At 45.5% G+C, this 12,582-nt stretch overlaps 2 protein-coding genes across 4 annotated transcripts in view; both read left to right on the top strand.

Moving 5' to 3' along the window:
• The window catches only part of LOC143361488 (uncharacterized), a 29,931-nt gene extending 28,597 nt beyond the window's left edge, over positions 1-1,334 (top strand). The window contains exon 9 of the mRNA XM_076800916.1: positions 101-1,334. Coding sequence (XP_076657031.1) covers positions 101-1,241 — 1,141 coding nt within the window. The 3' untranslated portion in view covers positions 1,242-1,334. The remainder of the gene's footprint in view (positions 1-100) is intronic.
• A 3,136-nt stretch (positions 1,335-4,470) lies between these two features.
• Srr (Serine racemase) lies at positions 4,471-9,050 on the top strand. Of its 3 annotated transcripts, XR_013083470.1 has the most exons (7): positions 5,313-5,433; positions 5,711-5,830; positions 5,913-6,271; positions 6,768-6,930; positions 7,000-7,292; positions 7,391-8,012; positions 8,115-9,050. XR_013083470.1 is itself a non-coding variant. In XM_076800962.1 (6 exons), exons 1-6 carry the CDS (start codon positions 4,600-4,602, stop codon positions 7,734-7,736), a joined length of 1,284 nt encoding a protein of 427 aa, XP_076657077.1. In that variant the 5' UTR covers positions 4,471-4,599; the 3' UTR covers positions 7,737-8,070. The 3 variants fall into 3 exon arrangements, 2 of the variants coding, with proteins under 2 accessions (XP_076657077.1, XP_076657076.1); XM_076800962.1 differs by lacking the exons at positions 5,313-5,433; positions 8,115-9,050 and adding an exon at positions 4,471-4,602 and having other exon boundaries at positions 7,391-8,070; XM_076800961.1 differs by lacking the exon at positions 8,115-9,050 and having other exon boundaries at positions 7,391-8,070.
• The last annotated feature ends 3,532 nt before the right edge of the window (positions 9,051-12,582 follow it).

Below are 12,582 nucleotides of genomic sequence, written 5' to 3' on the forward strand. Positions count from 1 at the left end.
AACTAGAAGTTGAATGAAAAGGTATTTTCTATTTTAATAATTTTAATAATTGTAAGCCAACTACTGATCAGTGAGAATAATCCCATCGATTTTACTCAAGGTGTCCATCGCCCAGCCACCAGAAACGGGTCGGGAAGCAAGGGTCTCGTCGCAGAAGCAACTCCTCCTCATGGAATCTGGATCAGCAGAGGCAAGAGGTCTTGGCGACGGACGACGCCGATTATCTGGAGAACGACGAGGACATCGTCGTCTCGACGGAGTCGTACGATCGTTGTCTGAATGGAATCCAACGGCTGGAAGACTGCATCCGGAGGGTGGACAGGCATAACGAGCTGCTTCGCGTGAAATACGGTGTCAACTGCGGATCTGCTGGCGCTAGACCGAGTTTAGCGAGTCCTAGCACAGATCGTACACCTGTGACGAGCGATTTCGTGGTTTGCGATAGAAGAGAAGACAACTCTAACATGATCGAAGACTGGACCAGCCCTAGATTCGCCGACTATCACCCTAAACCAAGTCAACAGCCCATAAAATCGCAAAACGTGGACGACGACCTGGAAAAGAGGATCTTCGATCAGCTGATGAACGTGGCGAACGCGACCAGCTGCAGAGCATCGAGTAGACTTCAGAACAGGTTCTCCAAGACCCTTGACCATAGACCTCGAAGTCCTATCACCTACTCAAAGCTCAGAGAGAAATACAATCACGCGAACGAGTCTTTCCGTGGAGATCTTCGTGGTAGTTTGGACCTGAACGAACCGAACTGTACGAGCTATGAGATTACGGGAAACCTGTCAGTCGCCAGGACACAAGGAATGTCTTTCGATGATCTGGAGTCCACCATGGAGGATGACTTCTTACCCTTGAGGAGGTTCGATCGTATAGAAGGGAAGCTACATGTGGACTCTTCTAGATCGCAACGAGACGATTCGTCGAACAGTTTGTTCAGGAGAACCAAGCATCACGATGACTTGGAAGATGAGTACTTGGGACTGAAGAGCAGCTACTCGACGCAACGTGTGACGGACTTGTCCCCTGTCAGGGGACTTCAAGAATTAGACGACTACTCACGGAGAATCAGAGACGGCTCGAAAGCGTTGCCGAAGGACGAAGGCACGAACGAGATTCTCCAGTTCAGGGACAAGCTGAAGTACCCCGGCAGTCCTAGAGCGAGATTCCTGGAGCTTTTGAGGGAGAGACGCAGGATCGTGGAGAGCAGCAGGGGAACGAGCGCCTCTTGAAGCCCTTTGTGCAAGGATTGAAGACAGTTATACAGTGCTGCACGGTTAAATTTACGTTAAATACGTTAATAGAGCGTCGAGCATCGATAGTTCAGACTGTGGCTGAACAAGAATAATTTCATTTCGGTAATTGTCGTCTTAGCTTTGCAATTGTAATGCCAATGAATAGCCGAGATTCTGCCGATTAAAATGAGTCCAAACACGATGTAGATCGGATTACATTTATCGATTTAAGTCCGACCTGGCCATTTCAGCCGCTATCCCCACTACCGCACTCCAATCGCACGAGCGCAGTAGTGGGGGTAATGGGAAAATCGGTCAAATTAGTCCGATTTACCTCGTGTTTGGGCTCATTTTAATCGGAAGAATCTCATCTATTCATTGGTGCCACATTTACGAGGGTAACACGACAATTACGGAAAATAAAATTTAATTTTTTCCATGTGTACTTTTTCGTGGCACTGCATACATTGTATTCATTCTCTGTCTCTCTGTGTGAGTGGTGGGAGAACAGTGGGGCTGACTCATGTAAATTGAACCGTGCAACAGTTCCAATGAGAACAGAACGTATAACAATTCGAAACAGTTACTTTTCAATCCCTGCGTTTGAGCGTCTCCGCTGGTTGTAAATTGTACTCGTCGCATATTTTTCTATCTTGACGCGTGAACCGCGTCGTTCCTGTAAATAATAGAGCTCAGTCTTTTGTAACGTTCGCTCTGACTTTTCCGATCCTCGCTCTTTCGCCTGGCATTGTATCATGTTACTCGACCCCATTATTAAAAGATCTTCCTCTGCGCTCTTCGCAGAATTGTAAATAGTCGGATGGTACGCGGAGAATTCTTCTTGTCTCCCGTTGTTGAAAATTGCATGTGATGGAGGTGTGCGGTCCTTCAGTGGTGGAAATAGTGAATGACAGTGATGATCTAAAAGATGTCAATGGTAACTTGGAGTGGATCGTGCGAAGAATAACTTTTCAAGACTTTTCTAATCTTGGTTGATTACTGCTCTCATGTATCAAAGAAATACTGTCAATAAATTATCGTTAATATTATTCAGACGGTGTAATACAAAACCAGCGTGAACCTCCACCTTCCAACAATGAATTAGAAGAACCAAATAATTTTGGAACAGAATAACAACAGTGCTCATCATAACGGCGCGAAATTTGAAAAACGCAGCGATAAAACCGCAACAGACTGACACTGCGATGAAAAGGGAATATTCAGGAAGAAGTTACCGATGTTCCAAGCTGTCCTGCATAGAAAAGCTGACGCTGAAGAGCAGCAGAGGGGTTATAGTCTGCGAATTCAACGGTAACGATCCGTGCGTGCTGCCTTTTCACCTGGCCCACGCCGAAAAAATCAGGATCGACTTGTTGCAATTTTTCGCTGGCTAAGGTGGATACCGCGCGAAAATATTCGCATCACATCGTAAGAATCGATCCCCCTGCGTGTTCTGGCTTTCTGCGTGCGAAAATGTCTGCGCGTTTAGGCGTGCACGAGCAAACGAGCGTCGTTACGCTTGCATCAGCGAAACGACGATTCCCGTCGCCTTCCCGGTTGTTCTTCATGTTCTGTTCCAGAATATGATCGAATAGAGAAACAATGGTGACGAAGAGGACAGAGCGGAGCTGTTTGTAAACTGGAGCTATCGCGCGACAGCGTCATGCGATTAGGCGAGAGATAGAGCGCCGAGATTAGCCGAGTACGCGTTGGCACGTGACGTGGCCACGATAACGCATGCCAAATTATTAATAAATTATTGTCGAGGGGCTGCGTGTCACGTTGTGTACCCTGTTTCGTCTAGGAGTGGCGGAACTGTCGATTATGGTAGTGGGAGAGAAATTACGTTGGTTTTCGAGCGCGGAGATTTTTTATTAATATTGTTTTTTTAATTTAATATTTAAAATTTTATAATTTTGTCGATGGTTTCCACAAGTAGAGACTACAAGCTTTAAACTGAGACCAAGTTTATTGCCGTATGATTTTTTTTAAAGGAGTTATGACAATTTAAATATTAAAAATGGAGAATTTTATATATATATTTTTTTTCAAAATATTGTGAACCTTTCAAATTATTCTTTTGTCCGTATCTGCAGGATCATCTCCGCGTTGTAGATCCATAAAATTCTGCACACCGCGCCTGTTCGCGTGTGCGTAAATGAACAATCGGCCATCGACGTGCTTACTTGCGTTTGTTAATGATCAACCGCGAGATTATTGTTATGTGTACGTGACGCGTGGAGTTCGTTGGCATTTTGCTGTTATAATACGGCCGGCTTAGCTAACGCGAGTTAAAACAACACGGAACAACAAACAATAACAACACACGGCACATGTACTTTTCTTGCCTCGTTATTTATATTCGCATTTGTCACGAATAATTACGTGGAACAATGAATAATCCCGCAATGAACGTGGCTCGCTGTGTTTTGACGAGCATTGTGCGACAGCCGAACCGCATCTGACCCTATTTTAGCAATAACAATGATAATAATAATAGCTTCAAAATATCAGTATCGTTTTAATTGCTCGTGACAGAGCAGAATGTTTACCATAGAAAACAAAGAACTTGGAAAGCAGTACAATGAGCATAAAGAGTAAGCAATGCAATGCAGTAGACATAAAAAGAATATGAAGTGATTATTATTAATTATACGAATACGGAAAAACACGCATTTATTTTACTGCTGGGCTCTCGAGCAAGCTTTCCGTTAATGATTCAGGAGAAATTATCGATCATCATTATCTGCGTTGACTCCCTTCTTTACAAAATCTTCCATCGAACTCGTAATCACTGTCAGTTCATTGCAAATCAACAGGAAAGCTGCACAAGAATTATCGAACAGCTCCTCACGATAACGCAGATACTATGAGTCATGCTGGACTCTAAATTTCATGGATTCTCCAAATTTAATATACTGTAGTGTTTAACTAAACCAAAAATTACAAATGTAATTTAACTTTCTACCAGATAATTTCCGAAGAAATTGTTACACTGTACTCGCCCATATTCTTCGCTAGATTATAAACAAGATTGCCTTGGGACAACCATTTTTAAAAAGATCTCTTTGCTTGTTATTATTATGCATTGAATTTATGTTTGATAAGCAAAGATAAGAACTCTACTGAAAAAGAATGAACTTTCGGGCGCGATCATTTTCTCTTGTACTGTCGGAAGCGTTCGAGTACTATCGGTCTAGTCGGGGTTATCTTCGGCTCGATGCTTCGTGATCGTTATTCAGTCAAATTAGTTGATTTCAGGGTGTTTAGGCGAGTGGCCGGAAGTGGAAGATCTGCACATCGCGGACCTCAAGTTTTGTTTTCCCATTATCCTGTGACTACTTTCTAAACACTTATGGTAAGCATCTCTTGATTTTGTTGTTCCACTCTGACAGCACTCTCAAGCAAATTATCTTGATGACCTTTCTATTTTTGCAAATCTACCACGCGGACTGCATCTCTCGCAGAATCCAAAAGCTGTCTTACACGTGTTAGACTACGCGTTCCCTGCAGTGTACACTCAAAACCTCAAGTTTCTCCTTCACACTCTTCTTTCTTCATTCTACGTAGAACACTTCTGACAGCGCTCTCCACTAAATTACCTTGACAATCTTCTTTTTCCTTCTTCTCACTGCGAATTCCTATTTTATGTACCCTAAAATTGCTCTCGTGAATCTGTCGCGCGACTTCATTTCTCACAAAAACCTAAAACTTTTCTCGTCGACACTGCTCCTAACGGAGTTTATACTTACGCATTCAAGACTCAGAATCTTCACTGACAAATCTTCTTTATTGCAACTTTCCATTGCTGACTCCTGTCTTGTGTACCTTAAAATTACTCTCGCGAAATTATGGACACCGTTTCATTCTCAAATGCTCGTTTCCCTGTCAGTCTCCCATTGTTCCCTCGATCGCCGAATGGAATATTATTACTCGGTCGCGTAATCGCGTCTCCTAATCGGACGGAAAAACTGCACGACGGAGAACTATGGCAATCACGAGACTTGTCCTCGGCCGAGCGCCGAGGTCGAAGGTCATAGCCTGATAACTCTTGTCACCGCGATACGCGAGTCTCTCACGTTCGGATAAGTAACTCGGCCGACCGGCGATCGTTCGCAGTCGATTTTTCGCGGATCGATCGATCATGAGGGACCTGAACGGGAAGCAGAACGGCGATCTCGACCTCCACGTAATCACTCCGTCACCGATCGGATCACCGATCAAAATCGCTCGATCGAGTCCACCATTCCGCGAGAGAGATCGAGAAACGGCGATGCGATCGCGAATTCCAGGAAATGATCTCGATACTGCCGTTGAAACGTTCTCTGTCCCGTTGTCTCGATCTCTTTGCCAGTTTGTTCGCGATCGTTATACATTTCGCTTCGATCGTCCGCGCTGTTGATCCGATCCACCGGATCAAGTTTATCTCGAGGACTGAGGAGTGTTCCCTGTATTTCTTTCCGCAGAGCAATGAGGAACTCGTCGACCCCTTCTGCGTGGAGCAGAACCCTCAGAAGATCACCTTCGAGGACATCACCTCGGCGGCGTTCAAGATCAAGAGCGGAATCATTAACACTCCGTGCGTGGTACGTTATCTCCGGGATACAGTGCGTGAAATCGAAATAATTGAGTTAACTTAAGACAATAATTTCTTCGCCTAATCTTTAGCGATCGCGACTGTCGGATCAGACAGGAATCGATCTGTACCTGAAGAAGGACTTCCTCCAAAAAACCGGAAGCTTCAAAGAGAGGGGAGCAAGGCACGCTCTGATGATGTTGACGGACGAGCAGAAGAAGATCGGCGTGATATCGGCTTCCTTGGGCAACCATGCTTTAGCGTTATGCTACCACGGCTACGAATTGGGGATTCCGGTGACTGTGGTGATGCCTGTCTTAGCGCCGATCATGAAGATCGCCGCCTGTCGACAGTACGGTGCCAACGTGATCGTCGAAGGTCGTGACATGGGCGAAGCGAAGCGTATTGCTCTCAAGTACTCGAAGCAGGAAGGGATGATGTACATAAACGGGTATGAAAACGAATTTTCAAAGATTCATAGCACTACATTACAAATGGTAAATTAATTCGTAAAGTTTCATCGCGATAAGTCGATAGCAAATTGGTTCGCGTTTGTATTATTAGTAACAAAGAGGCGCGTGTGGATCGAAATTCATCGCAACTGTACACCAGGGTGTACCAACATCCGCTCTCTGATTCAATGCAAATACATAATGCTAACACGTATCGAGGGTTCTTCAACCCGTTAGTTATTAATCAATGACGATTACTATTAAATGATCGAAATAATAATTAACGAAGTCCTAGCTCGGTTAGTAATCGCGCTAATCCAGGAATAAATTGTAGTGCAATGTTCCACAGGAATTGATACATTCGCGAATGAAAGTATTGGGTCAGCTGATGACCTAGTTTTTAATTGTGCAGTTCCATATGTGGGTTTAAAATAAACTGCTTCTATGCAATTAAAATTGTATGGAATAGTTCACGAGATTGTACATTCATTTTAGTTACGATCATCCGGATATCATGGCTGGACAGGGCACGTTGGGTTTGGAGATCGTGGAGCAAGTACCGAACATCGACGCCATTGTGGTTCCTGTCGGCGGGGGTGGTTTGATCGCTGGCGTGGCATTGGCTGTGAAGACCCTTCACCCCAACATCACAATCATCGTGAGTCATTGTCCGTTTAAGCATTTATATCGTGACTGTCATTTCCAAGATTCTTTTCTGCTGTTTCAGGGTGTCGAATCAGAGAGATGTTCCAGTTTCCACGAAGCGCGAAAATCAGAGCGACCCGTATACACCCCCATAGAATCCACCTTGGCTGACGGCCTAGCGGTTCCCATGGTCGGGTACAACGCTTTTGCAACAGCAAACCCGTTAATCGATAAATTAGTCGTGGTCAAGGAGGAATGGATCGCGATCGCAATTTTAAAACTGGTCGAGAGCGAGAAGTGCATCGTCGAGGGTGCCGGTGCAACAGGATTGGCGGCCATATTGGCGGGCCAGCTGGACGAACTGAAAGGAAAAAGGTCCATATTAGAAAAAGTTTCAATATCACAGTTATGTATCACAGTAATGATTTTTCCTTTACCTATACTGAGGTTTCTCTTCTTTTGCTACTAATTAGGGTTGTGCTACCGCTGTGTGGAGGCAACATCGACACAACGATCCTAGGCAGATGCCTGGAACGAGGCCTAGTAGCCGAAGGTCGCCTGATGAAGTTCACAGTGACAGTGTCCGATCGACCCGGTGGAATCGCAGAGCTTTGCAAAATCCTGGCCAACATCGGTGTCTCGATAAAGGACATCATGCACGAGAGGGCTTGGATCATGTCGGACGTCTTCAGCGTGGACGTGAAGGTCGTCTGCGAAACCACGGACAAAGAGCACGCGGAACAATTGAAGAAAACGTTGAACCAGAATTACAAGAAGGTGCTGTTTGGCACCACCGATATATGCACTTTGCACTCGTGAAAGTGGACATGAATCGCAACACTTTCCCAGATCCTTGATCCTCGAGATGGGTAAATTAATCGGCCAAAATTGTGACGATCGAAAGATTGAGTACATTGAACATTCGTTTTAGTAGACAACACAAAATTTTGAAGAATGAGAAGATCTTCACGAGACTCCAGATTAAGTAAGATTATTTATACTGATACGCAAGAGCAGGTCAATTCTACAAAGCTACACTTTTGTAACGATGCTCGAAAATTTACGAAAAGAATCAATTTTACAAGATCTTTTCAGGTGAGTAATGGACGTAATTATAAAATAAAGTAACCCGTTATTTAAAATAATATCTGGAAGATAATATTTCCAATAATATCTGAAATAATGTCGTTTCCAAAGTCCCCAGGTCTGTTGTTAACCGAATACAGTAGACATTCCTTTCATCGGAAGGAAAATAGTTCATCCACTTCGGATTCGGGCTCGAAATTCGCAGCAGCATCGAGTAAACAATTACACAAAGTAGTGCAAGCATCAGCATACCGGAGCGATCACGGCGAGCCCTCGATATCCGCGCTCGGCCAGAAATACGAGGGAGCACGGGGGGCTTTTCAATTTTCATAGCAGCATGATCTCCATATCGGAGCGTGTACATGCCAATAAAGAGATCGCCGGAACGCTCGGAGTTCCAGGATCTCTCAGTAATATCTCATCCGGCGAGATCGATGGTTTGGAAATTCGTGAGCGCGGAGGTACACGGTGTAATCGCGCGGCTCGCGAAATTTATTACAGTTTCCTTTCGGCCCTGGGATGCGCAACCGAGAGCAGCCAGCCTAGCCGCCCCGGGAAATTCGCGGGCCGTGTGTTTCGCAAGTTTTATGCGGGCTTATGCGGAGTACGTGTTGCTTCCGGTTCACGCGGATATGATCGGGTTTTTGCGTAAGCGGCCGATCGTAAAGCCCGGTTTTACGAGGCTGATTACGCCGCGGGACAGCCGGCGCCTCTTATTACCCGGCGAGCACGTGTTTAACAACTTCGTGCGAGCTATGCTCCGGTCCTTCGCCAGTTCCCCGTGTTATTGTCGGCAGGTGGTAGCTACGGGAAATGCGTAAACGACGGGAGAATTGTGATCCGTGTCGGATCCTGTGGCGAGCACTAGAGATTTCGTCAGGACAACCCTCCTTTCCCCGGAGGGAAATTATTATTTAATTCTCGCGAATTGTAAACCTACTTTCGGCTTGCGGAAGAGCCGTTTCCTCGTTCTAATTTAATCACGAATATATTGGATAGTTCGGTTACTGTTTAAAGAAAAATTGCGAGCCTGGTGAAGGGAAGTTGAACTAAGATGTTGGGAATGCACAATATTACTTGTGAAAGAGCATGGAACGACGGAGAAGCCTTTGTTTCGCGAGTTCTGTGAATTCTTCAAAATCGTGTTTTTAAAAGATAATATTGTTTGTAGTTTCCGAAGCACTTTGGCCACTACGTGGCGAGGACACATAATTCTTTAATGTCGATTGCGAAGCAATTTGCGTTACATTAAAATTAACCCTTAATTGTTGGTGCCAAGTCTCCTCCGAGACGCCATCAAAGTTCTGGAACACGCGATAACTTCGCTACAACTTTTATTGTCAATAAAATTTTAGTGGCATTGCTTAGTTTATGGTCCCCGTTGCGCCTCGGGAAATATTTAGGTGACACTCTATGATTTAACGGCACTACTTTCTCAGAGTTTAAACCTCAATCAACTCGATCACTGCAGTCATCAATCAATTGCTTAAGAAAATTATAATACCTTCGCGTCGCTGTACTCGCCTCCACTTCCGTTTCTGCATACACATAATTCCTCGGCTCTTTAAACACAGCGTAAAGCACTGTTCCAAGAATAACAAAAGAACATTGTCGTACTCGCTTCTCTTTGTACTTGTTTCTACCCTCGAGGAACGGATCTTGTTATTTCTCAACGAAGGGTCAATTCCGACCCTCGTGGCCCTCGGTGCATGGACGCTTCTAAAAAAATTATTCTCACTAAAAACACAGCCATGAACTAGCAATTGTATTAATTTCCAGATTTCAATTTTTCATCACATTTCCAAGGTTCCCGTTCAATTCCTTCTGGAAAATTTCGCAAAAATTTCTTTCTGGGTGCATTTCCAACGAACCTCCCCATGTTTTGGCCGAAAATCACTATAAAAGACTCCGCTGTCGCCGGATTAATGCGTCTTTACAGCTTGCACGGCCCGGTTTCGTTACGTTACACCGCGAATAATATATCGCACGTGTTACACGACGGTTCATGCTGCGCGACGTAGGTTGCGCGCGGGGGCGGCATGCTCGCGTAAAAGCAGCGACTTCTGAGACTCCTTTCACCGGAGGCTCACAATACATGACGATACGTCACCTTTCTAATATCAGACCACGCCGGATGAGTTATGATATGTGAACCGTCCGGCGAAGGAACCCGATGAAAGACTCCGGGGCGCCCTTTCTTCTCTCGCTGTGCTTTCACGCCGCCGCGGATCCGCGCCATTTTCCTTTTTTTTTTATTCACGGAAACGAAAGAAAGAACACCCCCGAAGCGAAAGCACCGGGGCAACATTGTGCCGGAAACACTGCTCGAATTTTAATACGGGGAGAGCCCGGCAGTCCGAGGGAATTTTCAAAAGACGGGGAAAATGGATCGCTGATGCGAATCGGGCAACGAGTTTCCCCGATTTCCGTGGTTTTCCGAGGCGCCACGCTTTTCCACTTCCAGCGGCCGGGTTTCCAGCTTCGAGAGAAGTTATTAGATTCGATTTTTTCTTTTCCGGCACTTGCTGCCTGGCACCCGTTTCGCAAAGACGGCGAATCAAAGAATTTGTGCTCGAGCGAGCGGTGCCTTCAAATCCAGTCAACGTAATTTTATTAAAATGTAACTGTAGGAGATTTTATCACTGGAAACATGATTTTCTTTTCAACAAACGGTAACTAATTCACAGTGACATGGGAAGGCATCGAATGCTCGCATCGCGCGGCAAATTCGCCAAAAAAAAATCCGCAGACAGCCAATCGAAAGAAGCACTATTTCGGCGGGAGATTTATCGCCGCGCGAAGAACCAGCCCAATCATGTCCATATCGCTATTACTATCGGCGGGGCGCGTTCGATTCGCAATTCCGGGATCGAGCTATCGACTCCGGCGATATGTTTTGTGTCGGCCCGATAACAATACACACCCCTAGGAGGCTGTTTCCCGGAGACCGCGAATAAATCGCGGAGCAAAACGAAATAGACAACAACAACAACAAAAATAGAAAAAATAAACGGCGAGTTCGGTGTACCGCGGGCGCGGGGGTATGGTTGCGGTTCTCGACTCGAGACCCTCGCATTAGTTTTTATTCGGTGTTTGTTATGTGTACACACAGGTTGGCAGAAGCATAGGCGTAGGCATCGGCCGGTAACCGAGAGTCAGACCGCCCACCTACAAGCTACGGGCAATAAAATGGATTTATCGATGCCGCAAAATGGCGGCTCCTTGCCCGTTCTACGGCGTGCTCGTACTTCATTTTGCCGATATTAAATGCTGTAAATTCAGGCGGCTGCTACTTTCCCTTCGCCCCGAGCACGCCCATGCACACAGCGCGCCCCTTTACCTACCGCTTTTCGTTTCGACGTCAGTTTTTCTCCGAGCGACGGGAACGAGGAAAAGAGCGAAGAAACTGAGAAGGAAAGAGAACCGGCCGAGGAGAACTCCCGAAAGAAACGATCCTCAGGTTTCCCGAGGAAATGTAAGTGGGGCAACCTCCTACCCAAATACTCCTACTTTTCCCCAAATTTTAGACACCTCTGATACCTACTCATTTATTTTTATTTATTTATTCAGCTTCGAAACAACTCCAGAATTGTAGAATTCTTCTATATAAAACGATAACTCATGAGGACTCATTTAGCTCTACGGGCTCCGCACCTTCGATTTCCAGTTTCTCCCCATAGATCAATGGATCCCTGTAGACACCCTTGCAGTGGCGTACCGCAAGGAATCGCCGAATCTCGCGTCGAGATTTTTCAGAATTAGCGAAGAGGGAATCGGGAGAAGGGAACGGATTTTCGAAGAGCTGCCGGGGCCAGAGTTTTCCAAGATGAAAGTTAATTCTGCTGGATAATCCAGCTTCGTGAGGAATGGGGGTGGAAGATGGCGGAAGGGCGGCCGTAACGAGGGCGAAGGAAGATCCCTGCTGCCCCCTCTGGGTCGCCATTCCTTTTTCAGCTAAATCTTGGAGCGGATCGAGAGCCTCGCCGAATTTATGAGATCTCGCGAACGGAAGGCTAGTCCGCGGGGTAACAGGGGTTGGCGGGAAGGAAGAGGGGAGGGGGCGGTGGAGGGATTAACTTTGTCGGGCCATTTTGTCTACCGCGAGCGAGCTTTGTGACCGGGAGAAGACACATTCCCAGCAATTAGCCAACCCTGCCCCCATGTCCGTCTGTATACCGGGGATCTACAGGGCACCAAGTGCTGGGAAAGTTTTCAACGCTGAAGATGTAGGATTGTAGACTTACTTTTGTGATTAGTAGCGATTCACTGCACAGGAAATTTTTTTTAATTTTAAATGGAAAACAGGAAGATAGTAGAAGAATATTTTTAAAAATCATATGTTTGATGATAATGGATTGTAAGGGTTTGATGGAAACCAAAAATTGTTTGCAGAGGGGGAGCGCGACACAGGAAATGTTTTAGCACGCATCCAGATCGACGAACTCCGGTATCAGCGGATGATTGAATATTGTTCGCATTGTTGACCATACACTAGAATCGATTCAATTAAATTAATTAATTGAATTGAATTCTTTGACGGGGATAGGCATTATTTGGTGTTCGACGATCGTCGAGTACT

This window comes from Halictus rubicundus, chromosome 15, assembly GCF_050948215.1.
Source record: "Halictus rubicundus isolate RS-2024b chromosome 15, iyHalRubi1_principal, whole genome shotgun sequence".
Classification (NCBI taxonomy): domain Eukaryota; kingdom Metazoa; phylum Arthropoda; class Insecta; order Hymenoptera; family Halictidae; genus Halictus; species Halictus rubicundus.

Excerpts from the sequence above, each read along its gene's own strand:
- Srr (XM_076800961.1), top strand. The coding sequence starts at position 5,389 with ATGAGGGACCTGAACGGGAAGCAGAACGGCGATCTCGACCTCCAC. Across the intron at positions 5,831-5,912 it reads TCATTAACACTCCGTGCGTG|CGATCGCGACTGTCGGATCA; the intron begins GTACGTTATCTC and ends CCTAATCTTTAG. Across the intron at positions 6,931-6,999 it reads ACCCCAACATCACAATCATC|GGTGTCGAATCAGAGAGATG; the intron begins GTGAGTCATTGT and ends CTGCTGTTTCAG.